Source organism: Xenopus laevis, chromosome 6L (genome assembly GCF_017654675.1).
Source record: "Xenopus laevis strain J_2021 chromosome 6L, Xenopus_laevis_v10.1, whole genome shotgun sequence".
NCBI classification, from domain to species: domain Eukaryota; kingdom Metazoa; phylum Chordata; class Amphibia; order Anura; family Pipidae; genus Xenopus; species Xenopus laevis.
This window is the reverse complement of record NC_054381.1, coordinates 24526580-24542295: the sequence shown is the minus strand read 5'-3', so window position 1 is coordinate 24542295 and position 15716 is coordinate 24526580. Positions and strand designations below refer to the sequence as shown.

The window sequence follows — 15716 nt, the reverse complement described above, 5'->3', positions numbered from 1 at the left end:
TTGGAAAGTAGTTTAGAATTACATATACAGGTATAGGATCCCTTATCCAGAAACCCGATATCCACAAAGCTCCGAATTACGGAATGTAAGTCTCCCATAGACTCCATTTTATCCAAATAATCCACATTTTTAAAAATGATTTCCTTTTTCTCTGTAATAATAAAACAGCAGCTTGTACTTTATCCAAACTAAGATATAATTAATCCTTATTGGAATTTTAAATTAATTTCTAGTAGACTTGAGGCATGAAGACCCAAATTACGTTATCCGGAAAACCCCAGGTCCCGAGCATTCTGAATAACAGGTCCTATACCTGTACCTTTATTAGGTATACCTAAGGGGGTTATTTACTAAAGTCCGATTTCCAAAAACCCGAAAAATTTGAGTTTTTTTTTTTTTTTATATATAAAATCCCAAATTTTTGGTGGAAAAAAAAATTACGAATTTTTCTGAATTAATTATACCCCGAGGATAGAAAAGTCGGAATATGAAAATCCAGCATCTCAGACCTGCCGAGGTTGCATATAAGTCAATGGCAGAAGTCTCAAAGTCTTTTTGATCTGCGCTGGGTTTTGTGCAAGAATTCAGAAAAATTCCTGCAAACAAATTTTTCGGGAAAGTGTATTAATAAATAAGCAAAAAAAAAACCTGTGTGGATTTGGTCAGAGTTTTTTTCAGAAAATATTGAAATAAATTGGGACTTTGATAAATAACCCCCTTAGAGTTACACATACATTCATTAGATAGCATTCTTAAGATATCACCCTTTAATGACTCATGCATTGTTGATATGTATGCCATAAAAGAACAAAAGCTCTAATTTTTGGTGAAAAGGGTGAAAAAGTATTAGTTTAACATATTTTCTTTGTGAAATATGTCTTTACAATGAGTTAATACAGTAAATGGTGGCGTTAATGTCTCCGCAGTCTCAGTGTTTGCTACATAGATTGTTAATATTCTAATATTTAATAATGCCATATCAATTATTTTAAAAATTGCAGTTTCATTCAGAAGCGCAGGTAAAAGGGACTAGTCAGTAAATTTTTACCAACCAATCAGATGTTGGCTTTCCTTGCTGTAACCGCACTAGCCCAGGTTGTTATGGTTACCGGAAAGGGCCCGTTTTGCCTGTGTTTCTGGATAAATACTCAGGCACTTTCAACTAATAAAAGTACAAGGGGAAGATGAATTTACCTTATTACCTTTGATGGTTGGAAGTTCTAGGGCTGAATGTATATTGAATTCACAAAATGCATCCGTTCAAGAAGTGACTGACTGCATATTCTGTTTGGAGTGTTAAACTGTGATTGGTCTTTGTTGTTTCCGAGTGGACAAAATGTTCTTTCTTTATTACAAGAGGTACCTAATTTCTGCTTTTGGATTCAAAGGTAGGACGGCTGTGCAGATAGAAATATAAAGCAATGATTGCATTCCTTTCATCCGATTATAATGTACTGGCAGCATGAAGAGCTTGTAGCATGCCGGGCGGGGATGATTTTTCATTGGAATTCAACTTTTTTGTTTTTTCTTTAATGAACATAACATTTGAAAGCCTGTTGGAAAACTGTCCATGCTCAGGCTATTGCCTTGAATTATCCTTTTTTTTTATTCTTTGGCCTGCAGATTGGTTGCTGCATGCACACATTCTGTTTTTGGCTGTTCACAATTTAAAGATCATAATGGCCTGATATATATCCACAAACTTGACACATTCAGCTCCGGAGTACAGTGTGTTTGCTGAATTAGAAGAATGCAAAAATTGCAACCTGAACATGTACTTTTAGTATTATGTAGAGAACGGGTCCCCAACCTTTTTACCTGTGAGCCACATTCACACATAAAAAGAGTTTGTGAATAACACAAACATGAAAAAAGTCCCTGGGTGGTGCCAAATAAAGGTTGTGAATGCCTATTTGGAACTGGCAGCCTACATGAGGCTCAAATTGGCAGTACATCTGGTTATATGCCATTAAAGTTTGCCTCCGAGCCTGAAATTCAAAAATAAGCACCTGCTTTGAGGCTACTGGGAGCAACATCCAAGGGGTTTAATGGGCATGTATAGGCAAAAAAATTAAATCCCATTTTTACTTTCTTTAATGAAAAAGAAACCTATCTCCAATATACTTTAATTTAAAAATGTGTACCGTTTTTATAAGAAACCTGACTGTTTGTAGTGAAATTCTCCCTTCATTTACTGCTGTGGATAGGAATTGTCAGATGGTCCCTAACTGCTGAGCAGGGAAACAATCATACTTATGAACAGCAGGGAGAGCCCCGCCTTACTTCCCAGCCATGCAGAACTCAAGCAGCTTTGTCTATGGCAATCCCTAAGCAGCCCAGACCACACTGAGCATGTGCACAGTCTTAGTCTTGCAAAGATGTATAACAAAGTTATAAGATGGTGACCCCCTGTAGCCAACTTTGAAAGCATAAATTATATGTTTGATTAGGCTTGTGGTGCAGTAAGTTCATGTTTATATTTAGTATACAAAGTATAGCATTTCTAGCCTTATTCTATTTTAGACTTTACATGCCCTTTAATGAGCAACATGTTGCACCTGAGCCTCTGGTTGGGGACCACTGATGTAGACAATATGCAATTAGGATTTTTCTTGCTGTTGTTTTCAGATTTAAATTCATACTAATACCTCTTAAGTCATGGAAGCATCATTTTTTTAATATAACACAGCCTAATGCTGTAGAATTTTTATTTTTTATTTTTTATTTGAGGGGCGGAGTCCTTACATCTTGGAGAGAGTATGGGATGGGACTTTCCTAGAGCTCTGCCTTTAGGTGCTAGTGGACAGGGGCAGCCTCCTGTCAATCAAAGGTTAGCACATCCCACAAACTGCACCTAGTGAAGTCACAAAACCTCTCTCTCTATGTTATGCTACCTTTGGGGCAGTGGTTGTCTTAAAAACATATATATATATTATATATATATAGCATCACTTGGAGGTCCAACACAATGACTAATATCATAGACACATTCTCATTTGATTTCTGTAATTTTAATGTAATGTCTTTAAAAGGCAAGCCAACCCCAAACTAAAAAATTGCTTAATAAAAGAAAACTTAATTCTAAGCAACTTTCCAATATACATTTATAAAAATTAAAAAAAATCACTGATTTTTAAGTTATTTGTAAAAACAATTGCTATTGAAAGCAGCATTTGCTTAACTCCTGATTTTTACTTTTTAAGCAATGTTGCAAAAGTCCCCAGCACAAACAGGTCTGTTACTCATCTGCCTTATCAACAGTCTGAACCAACAGTGCAGAGAATAGACAGGGACAGACACCGCTTTCAATAGCAATACCTATACAGATAACTTAGTAAAATGTACAATTAATGTATGTTGCAAAGCTGCTTTGTATTATGTTTTCTTTTATTGGGCAAAAATAATTTTTCCGGTTGACATTTCCTTTAACATTGTTAGGCTATGGGCACACAGGCTGAAGGTTCAAGCTGCTATTTTTGCAGGCTGAGAGAAGCAGATCTGTTCAGTGCCCCTGCTCCATTGATTTGAACCGAATCAGGCTGTGTGCGGTCACACACAGCGGAGCTGAAGCTGAGGTCAATCCAAATAAGCAATAGGAGGCACCTCTGGTCTACTTGAGCCTTAAGCCCAGGGTCCAACTGGGCAGGCGGGACACCTGGAAAAAACCCGGTGGACCCCCGGGTCTTGTGTGCCCCACCAGCCCAGATCCATTCCCTCATTTGTGCCTCTTTTCCTGCAGCGGCAAAAAATCTACATGAGCGCCGAAGGGGGGGGCGGAGGGGAGCCCTGAGGCAGCAGCCCTGGTGGGCTCGGGCCCCCCAATCTGAGCCTTCATTAATCCTGTGTGACCATTGCCTAACAATGTTACATTAAAGTTAAAGAAATCAAATGAATATGTGTCTATTCTATAAGTGATACACAATTTGGTTTGAAACATTGATTTCTAAAAACACATATTTTGGACAGTAAAGAACACTGAACACTAAGATCAAGCTCCGAATTTATCTCAGTATTTCTAAGATAAAAATCCGAGCAACTCCAAATTCCTGAATGGACTTTATTTATCATTCTAAAGAATAGGTTTGGGCAAACTTCGGACCTTTGCCCGAAAAGTCTGAAGTTTTCAGACTTTTTGGCCCGAAATCATTGGATATCGGTACTGACAGCAGCGCAGACACTGGCACCTTCCCCATTGACTAATACAGGACCCCGAGAGCTTTGAGATGCTGGGTTTTTGGATTCTGAGTTTTCATACCTTCGGACTTTAAAAAAAAAACGAAAAATTCTGTTTTTTTTTAAGGTCCGAAAAATCCAAATTTTTTGGATTTCGGGTATTCGGAGCTTAATAAATAATCCCCTAAGTATGGAAATTGTTCATGCTTTATCCAGAATTCGAAGAACTACTGTGGTGTTAGCAGTGTCACACTTCTGATTCTGTTTTTGCTCTACAAAGAAATATTTCTTATCCATTCGCTTTTTTTTTAATGAAAATAACTTACAGTGCTTAAATATTGCTAATGTAGGCATTGAGCTTTTGTTGAAGTTCATCTCTCAGCATACTCAAGTAACTTTGTATGTTGGGGTAGCTGTAGTCATGTGATATATCAGGCACCTGGTAAAAGAGGTGGAAACCCCAAAACATGGTGCATTACACAATGGTGTCTGAATAGATTAGTACCAGTATTTGAGTTGGGATTCAGCCAAATCAGAGCACTTGTTGCAGGATTTGGATTTCTTATTCGTCAGCTAAACCAAATCCTAAAAATCACGTGCCTTTAAATCACCAAAAGACTAAGGGGCAAATTCACTAAGATTCGTAGTTGTGCCAGCGTCCGCTTCGCTGCACTTCGCCAGGCGTATTTTCGCCAGCGCTAAGCAAATTCACTAAAATCAGAAGTTGCGCTCAGGGGAAGCGTAAGGTTGCGAAGTTGCACTAGCGTTAATTCGCCAAGCAAAGCGAAGTTACGCTAGCGATGCTTAATTTGCATATGGCGCCAAATTGAAGTTACAATGGAGGTATATGTAGAATCACTACACAAGCCTGGGAAACCTTCAAAACAGCAAATAAAATTTTTATTTTGCCCTACACATGTGCCCACTGTATAGTTAAGGTGCCATGAGTTAGGAAATGTAGGGGGGAAGGAGGGGAGCCCCAAAAATATTTTTGATCTTTTTCAGCCTATCACCCATAAAAAAAGAAAAACCGCTAGCGTTAGGCGCTTCGTCCTTTAGTGAATTTGCCCCTTAAGGTGACATCTTTATTAGATGACTTCATACTTTGCAGTGGTACTAGTGAGATACCATCAGCTATGGTGTCCAGTTTCAGTGCAAATAATGAAGAATTCCTAGGTCGATTTTGGTTGAGAACAGACTGTGCAGAGAACATTTGTAAAAATCAAATATTTTTTAATAATTTTGAGGGGTGATGTACTAATTATCATGATCGATCTAAATGTTTTAGTGCAAAGTAAAACCAACATTACTTTCTTGGTCTTGCACCAATTGTCCAATGTGAAGGTCTATCAAGGACATCCCAGATACAGAATGTCGTTGATAGACCTCACCCTAGGACAATTCTTTTCCCCATTGGGTTCCATAGAAATCAAAAACAATTTGTTCTGTTGCAAAAATGTTTGTAGAAGGGATAAAAATAAAAGCTCTTGAGTTTGTTGAATGTTGTATTGATAATTCACTAATAAAAAGTAACAATGTATTACTGTGGACTCCAGGTGGTGCCATATCTAACTTGTATGCTATGTTGATTGCACGTTTCAAGATGTTCCCAGAGGTTAAAGAGAAAGGAATGGCAGCATTACCCAGACTGGTTGCCTTCACATCAGAACATGTATGTTATTTATCTCTATTTCTGCATTTTTAACATGTTAAAACAACTGTCTGCTCTGTATCTCCTTCATATGATGTGCTTAGTAATGATTTAAATAGTGTCTAGTCAATAACACTACACGCTAGAGCTTAATTTCTGATTTGGACCAGCTCAGTAACCCATAGCAACTAGATATTTGCTTTTTATTCCGTCTGCCACAGACTCATGAAAGCTAATTGCTGATTGGTTGTTATGGGTTGCTGCACTGGAGCGAATTCACTCAATATAACCTCTATTTTCACAGTGTATTGTCTTCTAACAATTTTATTTAATAAAATTATTATTATTATTATTGTGTTTTTTATCAAGAAACATGTCTTGACCAAAAATGTTTATATTTTTACCTATATGTTCAATGGGCAAATCATTAATGAGTAAAACCATTGTTGCTATTGATCTTCATTCAAATCTGAGATAGATTAATGTTCTCCCAATAATCATAGAACCAGTGATCGGATAAGGATTGGGATACAGTATTATTGTCCTTCCTTCGTTACGTTTCTAAATACCGTTGATAGACATGATTTTCTCTGTCTGCGAACAACATAAAATAGATCTTTTACGTTTTTCCTTCTCCCTCAGTAATCAAAGGTTGGTTGACACTTTAAACAAAAAACCCCATTTGTAAGATGAGTGGTGACTCGACAAGCTAAATGTACTTGTAATCAGTGCACTTGTTCCGGAAAATTGGCTGCTAATGCCTTTGCTAAAGCTCAGCGCGACAGGACTGACCTCAGCCACCTCTTCTTGCACTCCATCTGCATAACACATTCAGCTTTATTATAGCACCAGTACATATCTCTGGAAGGTTTAAAAATGTATCACTCACAGGCTGGATTAATTATGCACACGTATTTACATATAATTATGGGAAAGTAGGCCAGGAAGATAATGCACCGGTCTTGCTATCTATAGGATTATTGCAATATATTAAATTGTGCATCCAGTAGCATTCATTTTAATGGCATTTCGAAGGTGGTATTAATATTGAGTCCATTAGTCGATCAAGCATGCCTCCTATCAGTTACCTGGCCAAATGGTTCAGTGTAGGTAGGTGAAGTTAGGTACAGATATGGGATCCGATATTCAGAAGGCCATTATCCAGAATGCTCCGAATTACAGGAAGGCGATCTCCCTTAGGGGCAAATTCACTAAGATGCGAAGTTGCGCCAGGCGCAACTTCGCCGCACTTCGCCGCACTTCGCCGCGCTTCACCAGGCGTAGTTTTGCCAGCGCTTCGCAAATTTACTAAAATCCGAAGTTGCGCACAGGGGTAGCGTAAGGTTGCGGAGTTGCGCTAGCGTTGTTTAGCTATATAAAGCGAAGTTACGCTAGCGAAGGCTAATTTGCATACGGCGCGAAATTCAAATTTCAATGGAGGAACACGTATCTGCACTACAAATGCCTAGAAAACCTTCAAATCTGCAAATAAAAATTTTATTTTGCCCTACACATGTGCCCACTGTCTAGGTAAGTTGCCATGAGTCAGGAAATGTAGGGGGGAGGAAGGGGAGCCCCAAAAATTTTTCGATCTTTTTCAGCCTATCAGCCATCATGTAGAAAACACGCCAGCGTTTTTTGGGACTTAGAAAAAATTTTGACTTTTTTTTTAAACAATACCTATCTACTCTATTGCGCTTCGCCAGGTCTGAGGTGGCAAAGGAAGTCTAGCGTAAAAGGTAGCGTTCACTACACTGCGCAAGTTAGTGAATTTGTGTAGTTTCGTCGCTAGCGAAGATTCGCCTGGCGTAAGGTTGCGAAGTAACACTAGCGAAACTACGCCAGCGTTCGTTAGTGAATTTGCGCAGTAGCGAAAATGCCAAACGCTAGTGAATTAACGCTAGCGTTCGGCGCTTCGCGCCTTAGTGAATTTGCCCCTTAGACTCTATTTTGATTAAATAATTCAGATTTTTAAAACTGATTTCCTTTTTCTCTGTAATAATAAAACAGTTTCTTGTTCTTGCTCCCGACTAAGATATAATTAATGTTAATTTAGATATAATAAGATATAATAATGTTTATTAGAAGCAAAACCAGCCTATTGGGTTTGCTTACTGTTTAAATGATTTTAGTAGTCTTAAAGGGTTGTTCATTTTTAAATTAACTTTTAAGGCCCCCATACATGGGCCGATAAAAGCTTCCGACAGACCGAGTCGGCAGCTTACTGGCTCATGTGTGGGGACATCCGACGGGCTTCCCTGATCGATATCTGGGCAGATCTCGATCGAGCAGGTTAAAAAATCGGCCGCATCTGTGCGTCTATGCAGTCCCGCTATCCGACCACCCGTATTGGATCCATTATGATCCGATCGTCAGCCCTAGGGCCCACAATCGGATCAGCCCAATATTGCCCACTTCAATGTGGGCATATCGGGGAAAGATCCGCTCGTTTGGCGACATCGCCAAATGATCGGATCTTTACGTCTATGGCCACCTTCAGTATGAAGTATTGAGAGATATTCTGAGACAATTTGCAATTGTTTTTCATATTATATTATTTAATTAGTTGGGTTGCTAGGGTCCAAATTAACTTAGCAATCATGTACTGTACTTGAAAAAGAGACCAGAATATAAAAAGGAGTAGCCCTGAATAGAAAGATGATTAATAAAAAGTAGTAGTTACAGTATTTTTGTAGCCTTACATTGCATTTTTATTTTTGATGGGGTCAGTGACCCCTATTTGAAGGCTGCAAAGAGTCAGAAGAAAAAGGATAATAATTAAAAATCTTTAAAAAAAACAATTAATGAGGACCAATTGAAAAGTTGCTTAGATTTTGCCATTCTATAACATCCTTAAAGTTAACCTGAAGGTAAACTACCCATTTACGGTTTAGAGAACCAAATTACAGAAAGGACTTTAGCCTGAAAACCCAGGTCCCAGGCACTCTGGTTACAGGTCCCATACCTGTACTCCAGTCAGTCAATGCTCACTTCATCCAAGAAATACAGTCTCAAGAATATGTATTCATTGTATATATTCATGTAACAGAACCTGAGCAGTAGCTACACTGATGCTGACATGTTCCAAGTTTTTACAGCAATGTATTAGGGTCACTCTAAGATGCTTCCAAGCACTAATCAAGGACCTTCCCTACCTCCAGCCACTGTTGCTTATATACCACAGAGCCTGACACCATATCCACCAGAGATGCTGAGGAGATGAAGTGGAGGTTGGAAATGACCATTAGACTAGAGTACCGGCATAAGTAGTCCCAGCCTTTGGGGTCCTTGTCCTGCTCCAAGGCCTATGTCATTTCTGGAGCAATGGGGGGGGGGGGGTGATTTAAGAATAATTGAGCCTTTGGGCCCCAGCATTTGAGTACTAAAACCAAGTGAGTGCTCCTAAATTCTTTCTTTGGTTTTTCATTTGAATACCTTGACTTCCTTCTGAGCAGGGTATTTTTTCCATGAATAGGTTTTTAAAAAAAAAAAACGCTTGACACCTATTAAAACATTATTTTTTGGTTGGGGAAAAAACGGCTTTCTTCAAAGGAAGAAACCAAACAAGAGTTTAGGAACTTTTGCATGGCTTTGGTACCTGAAGTCTCAGTCATTCCTAAATTAGCCTTTAAGAGTTGTTGGGCGTCAAAGGTGAGTTGGGGAAGACAAGTTAAAAATTAGGGCCAGGAAGCTTTTTGAAGTGAAACTGATACAGTAAATTCCAGTACAAATCTAGGATTTGTCAAGCCAGGTAACTGTAAATGGTTTCAGTGAACTAGGCACATTTACTTTGTAAATAGTGATAATGCGAATTTCTCCTGCTTTGCCAAAAAAAATTGTGAAACTCGGCTTTAACGTCAATGGGTATCCGAATAGTGCTGACTCATGGCGATTTTGACACAAGCGAATTTGCGGATGCACGTCCAAAATTTTTGCGCCAGACTCATTTTTTCGCCAATCACTATTTGTAAAGTTACGATGTTTCTGTAGAAAAAGTATAGGGCACAAACAGCCAAGATTTGCAAGTAATAATGACTGGATATTGTATCTTAAGGGGTCATTACCCTTAAGTTAACTTTTAGAATGCTAAAGATATAGAATGGCTATTTCTAAGCAACTTTTCAATTGGTTTTCATTATTTATTTTTTATAGTGTTTTTTCAATTATTTGCCTTCTTCTTCGAACTCTTTCCAGCTTTCAAATGGGGGTCACTGACCCCATCTAAAAAACAAATGCTCTGTAAAGCTACAAATATATTGTTATTGCTCATGTTTCTATTTCTATTCCTATTCCAGTCTCTTATTCAAATCAATGCGTGATTGCTAGGGTAATGTGGACCCTAATTGGAAAGCTGCTGAATAAAAAACTCAAAAACCACAAATAATAAAAAATGAAAGACAATTGCGAATAGTCTTAGAATATCACTCTCTACATCATACTGAAAGGTGAAAAACCCCTTTAAGAAAATACAATTTGCTTATTTGACTGCCTTCAACTTGAAAGCGGGTTGGGTTAGAGGCAGTAACAGCATTGAATGATCCACCTCGAAACAGCAAAAATTATAAAAATGATTAAAACTAAGTTACTGGATCCAACTGGTCGACAATAGGATTACAAGTATTATGTTGATGTAGAACTAGTACGTATAGCCCTTACTTGAACTTACATCTAACATCTATTAGGCTGGAATTGGTCTCCAAGATTCCAACTGTCAGGGCAGAGACACGCTGCTATTTCAGGAGATTAGTCGCCCAGCAACAAATCGCTTCTTCTTCTTCGGGTGACTAATCTCCCCAAACTGCCTTCCCGCCGACTAGAATGTAAACTGCCAGCAGGATGGAACTCGGAACACTTCGTTTTCCAAAGTTGCCCGAAGTTGCCTCACGAGGAAACTTGGCGACTTTGGAAAGCCGAAGCGATCTGACTGCCATTCCACTGGCAAATTTACATTCTAGCCGGCGGCAAGGCAGTTCGGGGAGATTGGTCGCCTAAAGAAGAAGCGGTTTGTCACTTGGCGACTAATCTATGCTGTTATAAGTTTATTTTATTTGTTCCTGAATCCCCTGTAGAAGTCTGGGGGGCGGTACAGATACTAAGGGGCACATTTACTAAGGGTCAACGTGAATTCAAAGTGAATATTTGAATTCAAAAACTTTGAATTTCGAAGTAAAAATTCGAAAATCGAAGTACTGTCTCTTTAAAAAAACTTCGCCACCTTAAACCTGCCAAATTGCTATGTTAGCCTATGGGGACCTCCTAGAACCTATAGCCAATATTTAGCTAAGTTTTTAGAAGTTAAAGTTTTTTTTTTTGAAAATGATTTGATCGATCGATTAAATCGTTCAAATAGTTTGATTCGAACGATTTCTACGATCGATCGAACGATTTTAATTTGATCGAAAACAGCTAAATTCAAACCAAAAAAACCTTTTTCAATTCGATGGTCGAATATCGAAGTTTTAGTACTTCGAAATTTGACCCTTAGTAAATGTGCCCCTCAATCTGTCATGTGCTGTACAGGAATAAATAAGCAAACAGATTTGTTTAAAGGAACCGAAACCGAGCAAAAGGTTTAAACTCCATCTTAATAGATAGCTGAGTAGGACCTCATATTCAACTAGGTGACATTTATTATTGTATGAGCTGAAGCACCATTATAACTACAATTGTGATGTAAATTCTGTTCCCTTAGCAACCATACATCCCATTGTACTTATTCTTTTGTCTTTGTATTGAGCTTCCAAGTTTCCTTTTGCTTCACAATTTTCCTGTTCACTGAATCCCATGGTTTGATTTGCATTCGCAACTAATTAGGTCTAATTGAAACAATTAAAAATCCCGTTTCTGGTGAGAATTTACAATGTTTTCAGAAAACAGTGTTCGGGATAACGCTGATTCCTATTGGCAACATCTCAAAATCTACAAAAGCAGCCTCAATCACACGTATTACGTTATTTCTAGTGATGGGCGAATAAATTCGCCAGGTACGAATTTGCGGCAAATTGCTGCGCAGAAAATTCGCCGGTGCAAAATTCGGTGAGTCGAAGAAAAAAAAGTCATGCCAGAATAGTCGCACACATACAATTGTTGCGCGTCAAAGTTATTCGGAAGCTCATTGACTTTAATGCATTTATGGACAAAATAGTCGCTTGTATAAAAATTGTCGCTTGTGAGCACCACGGAGCGATCCTCCTCCGTTTTCTTCTTTCTTCTCGTGCTTGCACATGAGCAGTAGAACGTAAAGTTGAACTTTAACTAAAAAGTCGGCTATTTCAACTGCACATGCGTCTGCCACGGGAAATTTGAAGAAAGAAAAAGCCGGAAGAGGATCGATCCGTGGTGCTCACTGGTATAACCCCGAGCCGGTGCAGTTTTCTGCTGATAGGAGCACCAGCCCAGGGTTTCAGTAAATACAATCACTTTTGGGCCTAACATTTGGTACTCCCAAGTGCAAAAAGACTTTCCTTCTCCTTTAAGGGAGATGATGGGGGGTGCAGTGAAAAATAGAATATAAATGTGTAAGGCAGAGCCTGGTCTAAGTAAAAAATTTGATTTATGTAATTGGTTGATAAACCCTAAAGATTTAAATCATAAGCAAAAGTCCTACCTATCACGTAGTAACATCATTAAAGGAACAGTAAAACCAAAAACTGAAATTGTATTAAAGTAATATAATGAACGGTTGCCCTGCACTTGTACAACTGGTGTGTTTGCTTCAGAAACACTACTATAGTTTATATAAACAAGTTGCTGTGTAGCCATGGGGGCAGCCATTCAAGCTGGGAAAAAAAGGATAAAAGGCACAGGTTACATAGCACATAACAGATAGAACACCATTGTATTGGACAGGACTTATCTATTATGTGCTATGTAACCTATAACCTGCTTGAATGGCTGTCCCCATGGCTACACAGCAGGTTATTTATTTAACTTGTAGTAGTCTTTCTGAAGCAAACACACCCATTTTACCAGTGCATGCTAGCAGTACATCATATGTTAATTACTTTAAGCCGCATTCATATTTCGGTGTTACTACTCTTTTAATACCAGCTTACAAAAATCATAACCTCAGAGCAAAGTTTCCTATACTGTAGAACTGCCCTCCCTACGGAGAAGCAGAGTCTAGTCCTAGATTGTGTAAAACTTCCCCCTTGACTGCTAATGTCAATTCTTTATTACATTTGTCCAGGTCGCCCTTAATAAATTGAAACAGGAGAAGCTCCAGGCACACACCATAAACTGTACATAACAATGATCTCAAAATGTAATCTAGAGAAAGGGTACTGATCAATAGGTGCATTCATTACAACTGTATAGGGTACCAATATTGTGTGGTAAGTCATGGATTGGCGCGCGGATTTCTGCGTTTCGTCGCCGGAGAATGTTTTCGCGCAACTGTGGTGAAAATTCGCCGAAATTGCAACGCACAAAAAAAATTGTCACACGTCAAAATTATTCAGACGCCCATTGACTTTAATGCATTTGAACAAAAAAGTCGCACGTACAAAAACTGACGCTCATATCAAAATTGTCATTATTCGGACGCTCATTGACTTTAATGCATTTATGGACAAAAAAAAAATATATATTTTTGACTTCAATGCGTTTTGTGAACTTTTCACTGTTTCGCAATTTTTTTCATAGTTTTGCAAATTGTTAGGCAAAACAAAACAGATTTGCCCATCACTACTGTGTGGCCCTCTAAAGCAATAATGGATAACAAGATAAGAAAGCAGTGTCGGACTGGCCTGGCGGGAAACTGGGAAATAACCCGGTGGTCCCCGACAGGCCAGACCCCCTCTCCCAAAATCTAAATTTTGGTGAAAAAAAAGGTTTTCAGTGCCGCGCATACGCACTGAGCAGCGCAGCTCACTGAGCGATGCATACATGTGCGCTGACCGACGCAGCTCGCGCATGTGCATGGCGCATCACAGTAGGGGGCCAGGGGGGCCGGAGGGGGGCCCTGGACCAGAAGTCCCAGTGGGCCCCGGCCCCCTAGTCCGACCCTGTAAGAAAGGCAGAAGTCATACCTAACCAGGCTCAGTGAATAAATTCGGCAGACACGAATTTGCGGCAAATTTCCACAATTCGCCCCCGAAAAATCAGTCAGTCAGTCAAAAGAAATTTGGTGCACATAAAAATTGACATGCGTCAAAATTATTCGGACGCCCACTGACTTTAATGCATTAATGCATTTAATGCATTTAATAGTCGTGCTTATAAAAATTGCCCATCACTATCAGTGATCAAATGGGTATCTAATGCTCCCTGCCTGCAGAAGTTAGGTCAAGTCCACCTTACCCTAAGTCAATTCAGAAAGTTGGCCCATATTTTCAATTGTGTAACTATTACTTTGTGTGTCATATTTGTATTATTGAAACACTGTGAAATGCCTTACTGTTATATGCATATACATTAATATAATTATCCACAGCTTCTGTCTGCCACTGGCTACCAGGAATACACCAGTACAGCTGTAGTTGGGTAACTGTGTTCATCTACATTATGAATCATTTATACCATAGGCAGACAATATTGTTCCCATAGGTGCTGAGTTTATATGCCTGTGTTTAACACATTATTCAGTGTACATTATTCAGTCCAAATTACCCTAGCCACCAGGCAGTGGCTTGAATGCAAAACTGCAATATGTGGGCATAATTATAAATATAAGTAAAAAATAACAATAATATTGGCGCCTCCCAGAGCAACAGTTTATGGACTACTGGGGTCAATGACCACCATTTTAAAGCTGGAAAGAGCCCGCAGAAGAAGGCAAATAATTCAAAAATCTAAAAAAAATAATAACTGGAAACCAATTAAAAAAGTTACTAAAAAATTGTCCATTTTATGAGATACTGAAAGTTGTCTTGAAGGCGAACCATTTCTTTAACTCATTAATATGTTTAAGTTTATAGTATGAAAAGCTGAGGATAAAACAAAATTATGCAGTTGTAAATTATTTGCACATTTGTTGGCAAAATCATAAAACTTTTTCACTTAAAAAAGTGAACAAACTTTATAGGTCTATGTGTTCCCTTATACACATCCATACACATGTGTTTTCCTAACTGTCCCCAAAACTGACGCTAAGAAGCAGCCGATTAAAGCGAGGGTAAATTATTGTGAAATTAGACAAACGAGCGACTCCTTTCTATCCTCATAATTACTTTCTTTTTCTAGAGTCACTTTTCTGTTAAGAAAGGAGCGGCAGCCTTGGGGATTGGCACGGACAGTGTGATCCTTATCAAAGCCGATGAAAGGTATACAAAAGCTGGGAATGTCATATAGGGCGGCAGAGGACGTTTCTGGTAATTCATTTGATTTAGGTCAAAATAACAGGAGGCAGTGGATTGTATAAGCTGTCACACAATGTATTTGCTTTGTTGAAGTGCACTATTAATGATAGTATGACCTCAATTCTCTTTCAGCGGCGCAGCATGTCACACACCGGCACTTATTTTATTATTATTCTTTGCGAGGGGCGATGACACACTACAGTTAAAAAAAATCTTCTGTACTAGTCTTCTAGTCTATAGGGAAATCGTACGTTGTAGTCATTGTTATTGTCTAATGGGAAAACGCTGGCATGAAAAGTCAAGAGACACGTATAGACATCATTAACATTTATAATAAAAAGCTTTGCAGAGTGAGAGGGAAAAATAATAAGCAGGGAGAATGAATATTGCCAAGTAAACAGTGATTAAAGGCAGCTAATTCTATTCTTGAAGCGTTATCATCCATTTAATCACTACTAAACGATGATCAATGTAATATAAATGACCATATGCAGTAGAACTCCCATTTTACGTTTTTCAGGGGACCAGTAAAAAATTGTGTAAAATCTGGAAAAATATAAAATCAGGGAAATGTGTTAAAAGGTTCAGAAAGG

General features: G+C 38.6%; 1 protein-coding gene across 2 annotated transcripts in view; it reads left to right on the top strand.

Moving 5' to 3' along the window:
- Positions 1-15716, top strand: part of gad2.L (glutamate decarboxylase 2 L homeolog) — a 56451-nt gene that overhangs the window by 19857 nt on the left and 20878 nt on the right. For both annotated transcript variants that reach the window (XM_041565851.1, XM_041565850.1), the window contains 2 exons: positions 5730-5845; positions 15008-15087. In XM_041565851.1, the coding sequence (XP_041421785.1) occupies positions 5730-5845; positions 15008-15087 (196 nt within the window). The remainder of the gene's footprint in view (positions 1-5729; positions 5846-15007; positions 15088-15716) is intronic.